Genomic DNA, 15,842 nt, shown 5'->3' on the forward strand with positions numbered 1-15,842 from the left:
ACCCCCTACTGGGGATCAAGCTTGCATGTTCCCTGACCCAGGAATGGAATCAAACATGACCTCCTGGTTCATAGGTCGACGCTCAACCACTGAGCCACGCTGGCCTGGCTGCATTCCTGTATTTTGTTTATTGGTTGTTTTGTGGGTCTTTTTGTTTTAAAAATTTATTCATATTTCCAATTAAGAAGTAAATTCACACTTAAAAATTCAAAAGATACAAACAGATAAACAGTGAAATGCTTCCCTTTCACCCCAGCTCCTCAGCCACCCAGAGGCCGCACGCTTACCCGGTTCCTGGGTGCGCTTCCTGAGACAGGCGGTGCCTGGGCAGGCAGATGCACACGCTCCTTCTCTGCTTTGTTTCCATTTCTCCTTCAGACAAACAGCTGCCCACTCTGCCCCCTGTTCTGTACTGTGTGTTTTCCACTTGTTGTGTCTCTTAGACATCATCCTTATATTTTCATAGTTGCATAGTATTCCACTGTGTGAACGAACCACAATTCAGTTCCCTACTGATGACCATGAAGAATTTTTTTCTGATCTCTGGCTATTTTTGCACATAACTTATGCATACATCAGTCTGGGCAAATAGGAGCCTGCCTGCAGGATACAGTCTTTGCAGTGGAGGTGCTGACCGGGGAGTCTCTGCTCATAACTGTGATACATGTTGACTAAATCCCCACCGTGTGGACGGCACCAATTATACTTCCAACAACAACATGGGAAGGTGTCTGTTTCCTCACACTCTTGCCAATGCAGTACGCTACCCAAATATTTTTAACTGTTATCTTGGACATTTTTAGGGTTGTTTTTTTTTTAAATATGTTTTTCTTTATTTCAAAGAGAGATAGAAACAACCATGAGAGAGAAACATCAATCAGCTGCCCCCTACTGGGGACCGAACCTGCAATCCAGGCACGTGTCCTGACCAGGAACTGAACCGGGGACCTGGTGCGCTTAACCAACGGAGCCACACCAGCCGGGCTTGGACGTTTTAAAGCACGTACAGTGCGCTCACTTCCCAGCTTTCATGTGTGTGAGCTCTTGGCGAACCTTACTGCACACGTTCCTCCACCTCTTCCAACCAGTCCTCACCTGTCCCTGTAGATGACATGGAAGAAAATCAAGATATCATTTCATGGCATTGGTGAGAGCTAACGTCCTGCTCTTTGCCACTATGAAGAGTGAAAACCTCTTCTCCTGGGTGGTTTTCATTTACATTTTTTAAAAATATATTTTATTGATTTTTACAGAGAGGAAGGGAGAGGGATAGAGAGTTAGAAGCACCGGTGAGAGAGAAACATCCATCAGCTGCCTCTTGCACACCCCCTACTGGGGATGTGCCCGCAACCAAGGTACATGCCCTTGACCGGAATCGAACCTGGGACCCTTCAGTCCACAGGCTGATGCTCGTCTTATGAGCCAAACCGGTCAGGGCTCATTTACATTTTGAATAAGGTTCAACATGTGGTCATTTGTGTGTTGGTCCCTGTGAACTTGCTCTTCATATCCCTTTGACCTTACTCTGGGGTGGAGCGGCAGCTGAAACCCCTGGCCTTAGGTAGGAGGGGGGAGCGGCGGGGAGGGCAGCAAAAATGGAGAGCAAAGACAGGGTGCGTGTCAGAGAAGAGGAAGGTGGGGGGAAGCCCCTTGCTGGGAGGTAACAGGGCACCGTGTCTCCCCAGGTCTGGTTTCTCCCAACGAGCTTTGGAAAGTCAGAGCAGACCTTCGTGATCACGTGCGACAACTGCCAGATAAGGGAGCTGGTGACGTCAGGTGGGTTGTGTGTGTGCCCGGGGTGGGGTGAGGGGGGTGGTCCAGAAGCTGCCGCTCTGGCATGGGCATCGGGGGAGACACTGTGAGGACTGCTGCACCAGGGTCTAGTTTGGGGCCTCTCACTCTGGTCAGACCTTGGAGACCCAAGCCAGTGTGGCCTTCAGGGCAGTCCCAAGGAGCCTTCTAGTGAGAGACAGATGGAAACCTGGGTGAGATCTTTCATCGTTCACTTTGAAACTCACCTTGATCTCCTCCTGGGGAGTTACCAGTGACTCCCATACAAACAACCCAGATGCACCTCTAGGTTCCTGTAGGGTTAGAGGGGCATCCTGCTGAATTTCACGATGCCCTTGTTCCTCCCCTTCTTCCGCCCATCCATCCATCCATCCTTCCTTCCTTTCTCCTCCCTCCCTCCCATCCGTCCTTCCTTCCTTCCATCAAACCTTACTTCCACCCAACCTTTATTTCCTTCCTCCTTCTTTCCTCCCATCTGTCCATCATCTGTTCGTCCATCCATCTGTCCATCCATCCATCCCGTTTCACTCAGCAAGCACTAATTGAGTGTCTGCAACGTGCTAGGTTATGAGAATCACCTCCTTTTGGTGTGTGAGGACGTGGGGATGTGAATCTGTGTGTTGATGGCCCCCAGTTCTCCTCTTGTGCACAATTCCCGGGGTCATGACCAAGTTGCATGTGGATGGTAGCGTGGGTCCTGCGGCAGCCTTTGGCCCGAGAGCCCCGATTTCAGCCCTAGTGTAACTTCGCTACCCTATTTCGTCAGGAATGGGGCAGCTGGTTGCTTTGGAGCTGGTCTATATTTCTGGTGAGAAAAGTCAGCCGGAGCCTGGAGAGCTCACGGACCTAACAGCCCAGCACTTCATACGCTTTGAGCCTGAAAACCTTCAGTCCACAGCGAGGAAACAGCTGCTTATTAGAAATGCTACGTGAGTGACCCCTGTGCTCAGCCCCCCAGCACACCCCCCCGCTCCTTCCTCACCAGGCCCCGAGAGCCAGGGAGGCAGCAGGTTCCTTCCAGGGGCCAGGGAGCAGTCTGGGCAGAGGATGGAAGGATCCAGATTTGCTGCCCATCACGATAGCCACTAGCTACATGTAGCTATTTCAGTGGAAATCAATGAGCATTCAAGAAAGTTAAAAACTCACTTCTTGCCCTGGCTGGTTTGGCTCAGTGGATAGAGCGTTGGCCTATGGACTGAAGGGTCCCAGGTTCGACTCCAGCCAAGGGCACATGCCTGGGTTGCAGTCTCAATCCCCAGTAGGGGGCGTGCAGGGGCAGCTGATCAATGATTCCTTCTCATCACTGTGATGTTTCTATCTCTCTTTCCCTCTCCCTTCCTCTCTGAAATCAATAAAAAAAATATATATTTTTTAAAAACACAACTCACTTCTTCAGTAGCACCAGCCACATTTTAAGTACCAGCCACACTGGTAGCTGGTGGCCTCGTACTGGACAGCACAGATAGATTTCCATCGCCGCAGGAAGCTGCACGGGGCAGCGGTGATCACCTGGGACCATCCTCAGCCAGGAGCAGGGCTCCGAGCGTTCCTGCCCGCCCAGGAGGGGGAGCCGTCCCAGGCCCAGGGTCAGACAGACCGGCCCGTGGGTTCAGTGCTCACTGCCATTGCACCAGGACACACCTCACGGAGCCTCCCACTCGGGCTGCCGAGTGACCCAGCCCGGCCTTACACAGGCCCCTGTCACCCGGCAGCTACCCTCCCGCTGACAGCTGCCGCCAGCAGCACCCGGAGGCCCGCCCCTCCCACGACCAGGGAGTTCTCACCGCTCCTGGCAGCCCGTGGGCACATGTCTTTCCGGCCAGAGCGGTCCTGGGAGGCCACAGCTGGAGAGGTGGGGGCGGGGGTGGGGGTCGATGTGGCAACTCTCGTGTGGTGGGAGACACTGAAGACACTGTCCTGAGATCTGGGGGCGTCCAGAGCCCCGCAGTTCAGTGGTTAGAGCACGCCTCCCTGTGTGTGCCATTTCCCGAGTCCCTGGGGCCCTAACCTCCCGCTGCTTGGGGTGTGAGAGGGGGCTCTTTTAGGGGGCCTCCAGCTTGGACTCCCTGACCCACGTGCTGCCCCTTCCCCAGGCTCCTCCACGGGGCGGGCCTGAGGCTGACCCGGCCATTTCCTGGCGGAGGGGGGCCAGGCGGGCAGGGACGAGAGGACCCGTTCCGACAGAATCGGGACCTGACCTGGGACCCGCTGTCCATGCCCTCACAGGCACGTGGAGCTGGCCTTCCACTGGCAGGTCATGATGCCCAACCTGCAGGCCCTGATGCCCGGGGAGCCCTACAGCCCGGACCGCATCAAGTGCCACCCCGACAGGGAGACGGCCTTCGCCATGACCCCCGAGCGGGGCATCCTCACCCCCTACGCAGACCACGAGTTCATCCTGAGCTTTTCCCCTCACCAGGTGACGTGATCGGGTCACCCCTGAGGGGGTTGTGGTGTTGGCACCCTCCGGGCATGCCCTCCAGTGACGGTGAAGCCGCCGCGGGGCCTGGCCAGGTCCCCAGCACCCTGGGGCGCTGACCCTTGCTGAGAGGGGGCCGGCGGGTGTGCGGTGTCAGGATGAAGGCGCTCGTCTTGCCTGGTCCCGCTCTGCACACGCCTCGTCTGCAGCCAGACCCTGGCCTCCATTCCTCGGTCTGGGTTCTCTGCGATGAGCTCCGTCAAGGGCATCCCCATCCTTGTGGACCGCCCCACCCCCCCAGCAGCCCCCAGAAAGCAAGAGGCGCAGGTCCCCGAGGGCGAGGTTAACAGCTCCCGGGTGAGAGGGCTTGAGCGCTGGGCGTGAAGGCGGTGGGGGGGGGGGGGGGGCGGGCGCTCAGGGACCCGTTGGTGAGGTCAGCAGGTCTGCCTCTTGGCCCAGCATCCAGCCGCCTCACTGTCTGTCCTGGGAGGTGGGGGAGGTGCCGGGGGGACACACTGTTGGGGTCTGGAGAGCCTTTTCTCCCTGACCCTCAGGCTCAGCTGGGCAGCGAGGGGTGGGGGGGCGCCATACCCGCAGCCACCCCTCTTCCCTGGGTGGTGGGAGCCCGCAGGGAAGCAGCACCTTCCTGGGGCAGCCAGGCTGGCAGGCGGCTGGGTTTCAGGGCGCTGTGTTTGCCTCGCAGCTGAAGGATTTTCACAGCGTTTTCCAGATGGTGATAGAGGAGGTCCCAGAGCTCGAGGGGTGAGCAGGGCCCGGGCCCTGGACAAGGGGAGGGAGTGGGGCCTGCCTTCCCCGTGGGGCTGCGAGGGAGGGTAATGGGGAAGGGGTGAAGGAGCCCCCCCCCCCCCGTTTGCCTGGCCCTGGCACCTAGGCCTGGCGTGGGCTCAGCACGCAGGGAGCAGAGCCCGCTGGGCTCACTGTGAGAGCTCAGGTCCCCCTGGAACCTCGGAGTTGGGCCCCGGGCTCATTGTTACCACTGGGCAGCCAGGCTGGTGGCCCCTGGGTGGTGGGGGAAGGGTGTGCCCCGTGGTGGGCATTGCTACCAGGACCCCCCAAGGGGTCTGCAGCCAGCGTCCTGTGGTGATCCCAGGCTGGGCGCTCCGCTGTGGTCCCTGGAGGCAGCGGGGAGGTGGCCCTGGCCCAGGCCGCAGGCTGAGTTGCTGTCGCAGCCACAGGCATTCATCACCGGTTCAGGGCACTGACTGACGGGTCTGATTTTAGGGGGCTTGGGAGCTAAGATCAAACCCTTGGGGCAGAAGCGGGCCGGGCAGGGCCGCGCTCGCTCGGGGCTGCGTGGCCTCCTAGCTCCCGGGGCTCTGTGTTCAGCTCGGACCTGGAAACCCCCTCCTACACCGCGAGCGACGTGATCGTCCTGGAGATCGAGGTGAAAGGCTCGGTGCAGCCTTTCCAGATCCTCCTGGAGCCGTACGCCCTCATCATCCCCGGGGAGAACTACATCGGCCTGAACGTGAAGAAGGACTTCAAGGTAGGGCACAGCTCTCCCCGCCGGTGGCCGGCCCAGGTGGCGCTGCCCTGGCGCAGGTGGGAGGGGAAGGTGCTGGACGGGTGGACGGCGGCCGCCTCCCACCTCACAGAGGATGGGCCCCGGGGCCCCGGGACCAGCTGGGTTTGCACGGATGCTGGGCTGGACGCGTCTGTCCCTTTACCAGCTTCCCAGCATCCTCCAAGCGACAGGACCGTGGAGCCCCGGGCTGTGTTCATGGGTCCTTGGCAGGATCTGGCGCCCACAAACCCTGCGGCGTGGGGTCGGTGCTGCTGGGAGGAGCTGGGAGGGTGTCCCTCCAGGCCCGGATTTGACGGTCGGGGGTGTCTTTCAGATGTGGAACAACAGCAAGTCCCGCATCCGGTACATGTGGGGGAAGATCTGCGACTGCCACATCATCGAAGTGGAGCCCTGCGCGGGGAGCATCGGTACTGCGGAGGGGGACCCGCCCGGGGCCGGGGCAGGAGGCCTGAGTGCGGGGCCTGTGCGGGTTCAGGGCGTCCCGCGATCAGCCCCGGCAGCAGCCCCGCACCCGTGGGCGGGAAGTCAGCGAAGGCCAAGCACCCAGGTACCCGGGAACCTGCCCCCGCTTCCTTTCTCAGCTCCCCCTTTCCCCCTCCCGCAGCGTCCAGCGAGGTCGAGGACTTTGAGCTGAAGTTCACCGGGGGCGTCCCGGGCCCCACCAGCCAGGACCTGCTGTGCGAAATCAAAGACTCCCCGTGGCCAGTGGTGCTACACATCGAAGCCACGTTTAAGGTGCGGCTGGGGGGCGGGGCGGGCCAGGCGGGGTGGGGGGTGGGGGGGACAGGGGTAGGGCACAGAGCCCACTCCCAGTGATGGCCCCGCGTGTCTCAGGGGCCGGCCCTCGTCATCAGCGTCTCAGCCCTGCAGTTCGGGCTGCTGCGCCTGGGGCAGAAGGCCACCAAGTGCATCCGCATCCAGAACACCAGCCCGCTGCCGGCCACGTGGCACATGCAGGAGAGCGCCGTCTGCCTGGAGGAGCGGCGGGAGGAGGTAAGTCGGGGCAGATTGACCTGGGCCCTGTTGGAACTGTGGGTCTTGGGCTGGGCCTTCAGAGGGTTGAGGCTGGGAGAGGAGACCAGACGCTGCCTGGTGGCTTCTGCCTGGCAGGGGCCCCAGTTCTCCCCATCTCTGAGGCAGGCGGGTCCCTTCTACCGCAGAACTTAACCCCAAACCGGTTTTTCCTGTTACTTGCCCTGCCGGCTGATGCGGAAATAGGGAAATAGGACCTGGGTTTCTCCCTCGGTCAGAGCAGCCCAAGTCAGGAAGATAATAGGGAGCTGGCTGGGCAGGAAGCTCCCCAGGCCTCCAGGGAGGGGCCGGCTGGGTGGGCTCACCCCCAGGTTCCCAACTTCTCAGGCAGGGAGTGTGCCTGCAATTTGAATACCTGCCACCAGGTGGTGCGTGGGCCCGGGCTCCTCCGCCAAACGGAAAGGCTCCGAAAAAAAGAGAACTCAAGATTCATTTCCACTCAAATAGCCCTTTTCTTTTTACTATAAACTAGAGGCCCGGTGCACAAATTCGTGCACCAGTGGGGTCCCTCAGTCTGGCTAGGACTGAAACTGGCTCTCGGACATCCCCAAGGTGTTCAGGATTGTGAGAGGGCCCAGGCCAGGCTGAGGGACCTCACCGGTGCACGATCAGGGCTGGGGAGGGACTCGGGAGGTTGGCCAGCTGGGAAGGGACCAGAGAGGGCTCCAGGGCATGTTCGGCCCATCTTAATTAGCGGACCTCAGTAGTAAGCTAACCTACCAGTCGGAGCATCTGCTCCCTGGTGGTCAGTGCACATCATAGTGACTGGTCGACCGGTCCTGTCTACCCCCTAGTGGTCAGTGCACATCACAGCGAGCAGTTGAGCAGCCTTAGCATTTCATTAGCATATTACGCTTTGATTGGTTGAATGGCCGACTGGCCGACCAGACACTTAGCATATTAGGCTTTTATTATATAGGATAAGAAAATACTAAAGGTGGAGAAATATTGTCACCCCCACATTCAAACTGTGGCATCACACTTGACTGTATGATGTGCGATCCAGAAGACAACCAAGTCACAGTGCTTGTTACTCCCCAGCGGCAGTTAGCGGTGAACCATCTACTTTTTTTTTAACCATCCACTTTTAAAAAATATATATATTTTTTATTGATTTCTGACAGGAAGGGGGAGAGAGAGAGAGAGAAGAGAGAGAGAGAGAGAGAGAGAGAGAGAGAAACATCAATGATGAGAAAGAATCATTGATTGGCTGCCTCCTGTATGCCCCCTACTGGGGATTGAGCCTGCCTGCAACCCAGGAATTGAACTGTGACCTCCTAGTTCATGGGCCGATGCTCAACCACTGAGCCACACTGGCTAGGCCTCAGCCACCTGCACTCTTCACCCATACGGGCAGCAGATCCCTGGGGGCTGCCTCAGGCTGTCGCTGCACCAGTGAGCCTCTGGCCCGGTCTGCTTGGTGAAGGCACCTTCCTCTGGCTGCTTCCTGCCGAGGCCCCGGTCTTGCATGTCCACTTGCCCTCCTGGGCAGAACGCCGCCCACTTTCCCTTCCACGTTCAGAAGCCGAGGAACGGTAGCCGCAGCCACACAGGCAGCATGGCAGCTAACATGTTCCCTTCCTCTAGGACCTCCCCTTTCCACTCGAAAGCCATCCTCCTTTCCCCACGGCCTTGCTTCTCTCGGTGGGCACCCTGGGACGTAGAAGCTGTGCCATTTGCATGGAGTCACAGCACCTTGCCAAGTGCCCTGTTAGGAGGCTTGGAGTCAGCACTGCCCCTCTGGGGCGCACGGGCCCCCCTGCTTGGACTGTGAAACCACAGAAGCCTGGGGCCGGGGCTGGGGGCAGGGCGGCATCAGCATCGAGACAGGAACCCTTTTCTTCTGTGAAACCTGACACGGAAGCCCGAGGCCTAGAATAAAGGATGACTTCTCAGGCTGCCCAGAGACCCCCTTGGTAGGCACCCCCGCCCCGTCCTGCCCCTTCTCGCTTCTGAGGAGTCCCAGCTGGAAACTCCCAGACCACAGCCAACCTCCTCACTTGATAGAGGAGAGACAGGGACAGGCTCACGTGGCTCATGGGTGGCGGAATCCCAAGAGATCCAGTTCTCCACCTCCCAGCCTGTGTTTTTCTCCCACTGAGAAGAGTAACTACATGTTAGAATTGGAGTAATGGTCGGTGGATAGTATATTAAAACACTATTGGGGACGGATCACGAGAATCCTCTTGTTTTCATATTACACAGTGTTTTTACAAAGTATCATACTTTAAAAAGATAATAGCTGGTAAGAACATGTAATGGATAACTTCAAAATGCAATGGGTATTTCATTTTAAGGCGTGCCTTTAACGTCTATGTAAAACGTTTCTTGTACTCGTTCAATAGAAACTTATCGGGCTACTGGGTAAAGCTCGCCATGCAACTACTGGGCCGCCATGTGCTAAGATTTACATCATCACCGCAGCTGGTGGGAACCCTGCCTCTGCGTTCTCTGCACTCTGTTCTTTCAGCTCTCAAGCCCGCGTTGAGATTTGGGATCAGTTAGGTGTGCTCAGTCAGGGGACCCCGAAACTCAGCTTGAGAGTACAGCCACTCCCCAGGACTTGAAGGGAGACGTGTGTGAGGAACAAAACCAAAGACAGCCAAGGGCTCTTTCCTTACCGATGGCGCTCAGGCCCCCGACTCCAGCCAGAGCACACAGGCCGCTCTTTCCGAGTTAGGCCTCCGCAGCCCGGGGTGACAGCCAGCCCCTGCCTCCCACCAGGGCCAGGGAGGGAACTCCAGAAGGCAGAGAGCACAGGGCCCGAGGCAGCCCGCACGGCAGCCTGGGTGGGAGGTCGGGATGGGACTGGGCAGGCCAGGCCCATGGGGGTGGACAGGCTGCCCTCCAGGCAGGTGCCCTGTGCTCATAGTCTCAGTCTCATGGAAGGAAGAGGCCAAAGAGGAACAACCTGCCTCCTGGGTGTGATATTTCAGCGTCCAGTGATAGCCTACTAGCCAGTCCGACTGGTGCATTTTATCTCAGTCAGGAACAGGAAGGAGGGGCAGAGAGCCCTGACCCTTTTCCGTCCCCTCTCCCTTTGTCTGTGTGGGGAGGGGGTGGACCTGCCTGGAGAATGGGGAATACAGGCCTGGGGGCTGGGGCTGGGGGGTTAGGGGAGCCTATGGCTACACGGAAGCTCCCCCCTCCCCCAATTTGGTGACTTGGTGGCTTTCCTTCCTTACAGCCATCAGGGTCTTTTTTTAAAAAAATATATTTTATTAATTTTTTACTGAGAAGAAGGGAGAGGGATAGAGTTAGAAACATCGATGAGAGAGAAACATCGATCAGCTGCCTCCTGCACACCTCCTACTGGGGATGTGCCCGCAACCAAGGTACATGCCCTTGACCGGAATCGAACCTGGGACCTTTCAGTCCGCAGGCTGACGCTCTATCCACTGAGCCAAACCGGTTAGGGTGCCATCAGGGTCTTGACCCTGCCTGCCCAGTGGGCTGGGCAGATCTCAGAGAGCCACCGCACCTGCCCCCAGCACGGTCCCCTCCCCGTATCCCCCTCCCCCAGTTGCCTCCCTCTGCCTTTTACCCCTCAGATCTTGGCCAGTGCCAGGGGTAACTCCTCCTTTACTTGGAGACCTGATCTGAATCCTGAGACGCTTTCGCAGCTGTGCTCCCCCTCCCGCCTGCCTCCTCCTGTGTCCTACGTGGCTCTTTGAAGAGCTGGGGGCAGCTTGGGGTGACCCTGGTTGGGCATGGCCAGCCCCATGTTCTGCAGTTCCAATTGATCGCACTCCTCATCCCTCCGGGTTGACCTCCCCATCAGGTGTCTCCGTTCGACATTGAGCCCTCCGGCGGCCAGGTGCACCCTCTGGGGGAGTGCAGGGTGAGCATCACCTTGGAGGCTCGTCAGGCCCAGTGTCTGCAGACCGTCCTGGTGCTGGAGGTGGTGAACGGGCCCTGGAGGTAAGCGGGGGGCCCCTCACAACACACTTTCTGCACAATCCCGGTATACTCACGTTTGTTATGTGTAATTTTTATCTGTAGACATTTCAGAATTTAAAGGTGTTAATACATGTGTATTCTATAAAATTTGGAAATTACAGAAAATGCCCATTATGGTAAAATATATGCCCACCCCGTGACCCAGCATTAGCCCTTCTGGATTAACCCCCGGAGAGACTTTTACACATGTGCAGCGGCAGCCGTGTGCTCACACGGGAATTCTCAGGGCCCGACTGTTCATTATAGCGGAAAACTGGAAACAATCAATATTCAACAGGAGAACAGACACAAAATAGTGGTGGCATATTTAAATGAGTGAATGCCATTGGTTCTGGGAGGAACACACTGAAGGTTTCAAAGGTTATTAGTGACATTCCTCCCTCCCTCCCTTCCAGAAAACTCCTTAAATATGTAAAAATGGAATCGTATAATGAGCCCCCATGTCCCCAGTACCTCCCTTCGTAATTATCCAATCACTGCAAATATTGTGTCAGTTACACCCTCAGCCAAGTTATTTTGAAGCATGATATTCGTTTCCTTAAGCTGCCTGGTGGAAATCTTCTGTAATAAGCTGAGTAGTAGGGGTACACAAGTGTTCTTATTTGTTAAACGGAATGTATTTACACTGTGCTTTATAGTCACTTCTGCGTGTGTTTCGTTACGAAAACATTTAAATGCTCATTTTACATCTTTATGGATCCTCCAAAAATACTGTGCTGCTTCATACTTCCACTGACCGAGAATGTGCTTTTCCCGGGTCACAGCACAGGTCTGAGTGGGAGTCTTTTCCCTCTCGGTCCCGCATGGCACCCTGAGGGCCTTGACTGTGAATGAAGGTTAAGTCTGTCTCCTCATCAGGGTGAATGCCTTTAAGTCTTTGTTTATTTCCTTTTCAATCGCTGATCTTTCTTTTTTTTTTTTTAATACATTTTTATTGATTTTTACAGAGAGGAAGAGAGAGGGAGAGAGAGTTAGAAACATCGATCAGCTGCCTCCTGCACGCCCCCTACTGGGGATGTGCCTGCAACCAAGGTACATGCCCTTGACAGGAATCGAACCTGGGACCTTTCAGTCCGCAGGCCGACGCTCTATCCACTGAGCCAAACCGGTCAGGGCTGATCTTTCTTCTTAAAGGACCGTGTGTTCATCAGAATTTTACAGGTGCAGGTGATGGAAACACGGATGCAACCAAGTTTGGCAAAAAGGGGAGCATGAGACTGGGCGGCCCTGCCCTGCTGATGGCAGGGGTCCCAGCCTTTCCCCTGCCTGCTCTTCTGTTTCTCATTCCCACCATCCTTCCCTCCACGCCACCCCCGCCCCTCCCCAACCCTCAACTCTGCTCCTCTCTCTGTTGGCCTTTCTTTTCCCTGTTGGAGAGGGGCCCTTGGCCACTCGGCCCTGAGGAAGGGGTCCACTTAGAACTCCAGGCTCACACACTCCCAGCTTAACCTCCATGAGAGCTGAAACCGGCTTTCTCCGGAGGTGGGTTCTGATAGGTTCTCTTTGGGTCACGTGCCCATCCCCCTGTGCCTGGGGAGGGTCTGTCTCAGAAGAAGGCTTGCTGGATCTTTACTGCAGGAATTTAACCATTTTTCTCATATTTTCTGCTTAGCGTTTTTGCTTCTTGTTCAGGGAGATGGCCTTGGCCTTGCATTTTACTAATTTGATAGATGCCCTTCTTCTGACAACCATGTTTTGAAATCTCAAGCTTTTTTGTTCTTGGATCGTTTGCTTTTTTTATAGTCATGCTATTATCTTATGGATGCTGCAGCCGCTTACATTTCCCCAAGGAAATGGATTTTTGTTTCCTCAGATTTTGGGTTAGAATCGTCCTGCACTGGTTTTTCTTCTATGTCTAGTAATCCTTGGCTGCCCATTGGTGTTTTTAAATGGAAGAGGAAGTTGATTTGCGTAAGGAGCTGATGGTGTAAGTTTCCTCTGCGTCAGTGGGTGTAGGTGTGTGCTGAGAGCACTCCTCTCCAAGGAGTGCATGTGGGAACCCTCAGAGGACAGAGCCACCTGACCCCGTGAGCGGAAGGGGCCTTGCCAAGGGGTTCAACAGGCCACGTCGAGCAGCGGGGAAGCCCACGCTGGCCAGCTACAGAGGTCATTCCACTCATTCGTAAACGGGCAGGAAGGACGAGGATGTAGCTATTGGGTTGCTTTCCCTCCATGATAGTTGAAAGGCCCCAGGTTACTGCAGGGTCTGCCCCAGACCCCCATCCCTCTGGGGGGATAAATCCTGCCGCAGCCCAGTCTTCTGTGCGTCGTGTGAGCTCAGGGCTTGGGGCACTGGACTGGCTGACTAATCTTACCCCCGCCCAGCTGTTTCCGCATTCATTCTGCAGGGCCTTCTCCTCCAGGGGTCTTAAGTAGTAGTTTTGTTCTGCTCTGTTTTATTAACTGATCTGATCACATCCTTCTTTTTTTCTCATTAGAATAGCATTATATTTATTTCTTAATGTTTATTCTTACATATAGTGTGTGATGTATCATAATACTAGGGTCCCTCGGCCTGGCCTGCACCCTCTCGAAATCTGGGACCCCTCGGGAGATGTCGGAGAGCCAGCTTTGACCTGATCCCCTCAAGCCAGCCGAGGACCCCACCAGTGCAGAATCCATGCACCGGGCCTCTAGTATTCATATAAGATCTTTGGTTAATCTCTTCCCACCATCTACCCTCCCCCCTTCCCTCTGAGTTTCATTAGTCTGTTCCATGTTTCCATGCCTATAGTTTCTTTTTTTTTTTTTTTCTTCCATGCCTATGGTTTCTACTCCTGCGCTGAGCATCTGCCCCCTGGTGGTCAGTGCATGTCATAGCTACCAGCCAGTCAGCCGGTTGGCTGGTCACTTAGGCTTTTATATATAGATATAGATATAGATATAGATATAGATATAGATATAGATATAGATATAGATATAGATTATAGATGTAGACATAGATAATGTAATGGTGCAGATCTAACAGTTGCTGACCCACTCTCCATCCTTCTCTATCTTCTCCACATCCTCAATATTTGTTACTCTCTGTCTTTCAATGATAGTCACCCCAGTGTGTGTGAAGTGATATTTCATGAGGATTTTATTTGCATTTTCCTGGTGGCAAGTGATGTTTAGCATCTTTTATGTGCATATTGGCCGTTTGTATATCCTCTTTGGAGAACTATCTATTGAGATCTTCACCCTTCTTAAAAATATACATACATAGGGTTGTCTTTTTATTACTGTTGGTGGTGCATCTCCCTCACCCACAGCACACTATCATGATTACTGTAGATATATAGTAAGTCTTAGCATCCAGTAGAGTGATTTTTCTATTTTATTGCTCTTTCAAAAAATTGTTTGGGTCATTCTGTGTTTTTAGTCTTTCCATATACATTTTATAACGAGCTTGTTTATATCTACAAAATCCTTGCTGGGAGTTTGACAAGAAATGTGTTAAACCTGTACATCAATTTGGGGAGAATTGACACTTTTACTATGTCGACTCACCCCATCCATGAACACACATGTCCCTCCACTTCCTAATTTCTCTCATCAATGTTTTGTTGTGTTTGGCACACAAATCCTTTACATGTTTTATTAGATGTAAACCTCAGTTTTTCCATTTCTGGAGTAATTTTAAGTTCCCGTTTCCACATGTTCACTGTTGACATATGAAAGTGTGATTGATTTTTGTATGTTGATTTTGTACCCTGTAACTCGGCTGCCTCGTTAGTTCTAGGAGCTTTTAAGAAATAGGTTCCTTGGGATTTTCTGCAAAGACCGTCACGTCTTTCGCAAATAGGGACAGCTTTATTTCTCTTTTCCTGATCAATATGCCTTTTGTGTCCGCGTGTCCCAGCTACCTCCCCGTGTACGCCGAGGTGCAGGAGCCTCACGTGTACCTGCAGAGCAGCCAGGTGGTGGTCAGCAGCCTCTACCTGGGCGTGCCCACGAAGGCAGACATCACACTCATCAATGGCACGCTCCTGCCCACCCGCTTCCACTGGGGCAGAGTGAGTGAGCCCTCAGCACTGGGGGCCCTGGGGAGGGCGACGCTGCCCCTCAGGCACCCCCAGGACAGATGCTCAGCCTCCCTTCGGTGCCCAGAAAAGCTGGGCCCCTCGAAGGAGCAGCACATCTGGTCTGGCTTTTCCTTGATTCGCCTTCAGGGAAGTCCAGTTCCCTCCTCAGGCAGGCACACAGCTAGACCGCCGGCCCGTGACTGGTCCCCGCAGCTGTGGGAGCCCCGATGGGGCACTGTCCACGGGCTGGCTGGAGCCTGCTCTGCCCGCCAGGGGCCAGGGGCCACATTCCTGTGCCTCAGAGGCATCTGCTCTCTGCTCCCCATCACCCTGGCCCCCCAGGGCAGCTTATGTAGTCCAGGCCTCCCTTGGCAGGTCCATCTGGGAGGGGGAAGGAGAAGAGAAGGGACCTGGGGTTCATCCCCACCAGTAAGCACCCGGCCATCCCGTCCTGCTGTGCCCCCCCCCCCCGCCCCGTCTGCACCTCCAGCAGAGCTGCCGAGCACCCTGGCCGGACCCCTGATCCATCCTGGGGGTCCAGCACCTGACAGCAGGCCCACCCTTGTGTCCGCCAGCTCCTGGGGCACCAGGCAAGCTTCTGCAAAGCAAAAGTCTCCCCGAGACGTGGCACCCTGGGCCCCGGCGAGGAGCTCCAGCTCAGCCTGGAGCTGACCGCTCATACCCAGGTGAGCGGGCATGGGAGGGCCGAGGGGCTGGAAGGCACGTGGCGGCTGTCTGCACCCGTGCGCAGGGCGGCGGCCTCAGGCCCACACCTGGTCTTTGGGGGTAGGGAAGAGATTTCTTGTATTTGGGTCCCCATTCCTGCCAGGCCTATTCTTTAGGGACACGAGGTCAGAAAGCTTGCAGCAGGCCTGAAACCCACTGGCCACATCCTGCCTTTGGCACCAACTTCAGCCCTCCCAGGCCGCTCTCTGTGGCCACGGGCGGGCCTGTCTTTCCATTTGCCCCGGGACTACCGCAGGGCTGTGCTCGGGGCAGGCCCTGTGCTGGTGTTGCTGGGAGGCTGACTGGCAGCCAGGTTCCTCCTAAGAAGGACACAGCTTCACCCGGCTGGTGTGGCTCAGTG

At 55.7% G+C, this 15,842-nt stretch overlaps 1 protein-coding gene across 1 annotated transcript in view; it reads left to right on the top strand.

The window, feature by feature from the left end:
• Positions 1–15,842, top strand: part of DLEC1 (DLEC1 cilia and flagella associated protein) — a 45,704-nt gene that overhangs the window by 18,814 nt on the left and 11,048 nt on the right. The window contains exons 11-21 of the mRNA XM_028132070.2: positions 1,686–1,776; positions 2,558–2,720; positions 4,018–4,210; positions 4,914–4,972; positions 5,558–5,717; positions 6,070–6,163; positions 6,361–6,491; positions 6,591–6,749; positions 10,570–10,709; positions 14,593–14,746; positions 15,331–15,441. Of these exons, the coding sequence (XP_027987871.2) occupies positions 1,686–1,776; positions 2,558–2,720; positions 4,018–4,210; positions 4,914–4,972; positions 5,558–5,717; positions 6,070–6,163; positions 6,361–6,491; positions 6,591–6,749; positions 10,570–10,709; positions 14,593–14,746; positions 15,331–15,441 (1,455 nt within the window). The remainder of the gene's footprint in view (positions 1–1,685; positions 1,777–2,557; positions 2,721–4,017; positions 4,211–4,913; positions 4,973–5,557; positions 5,718–6,069; positions 6,164–6,360; positions 6,492–6,590; positions 6,750–10,569; positions 10,710–14,592; positions 14,747–15,330; positions 15,442–15,842) is intronic.

This window comes from Eptesicus fuscus, chromosome 18, assembly GCF_027574615.1.
Source record: "Eptesicus fuscus isolate TK198812 chromosome 18, DD_ASM_mEF_20220401, whole genome shotgun sequence".
Classification (NCBI taxonomy): domain Eukaryota; kingdom Metazoa; phylum Chordata; class Mammalia; order Chiroptera; family Vespertilionidae; genus Eptesicus; species Eptesicus fuscus.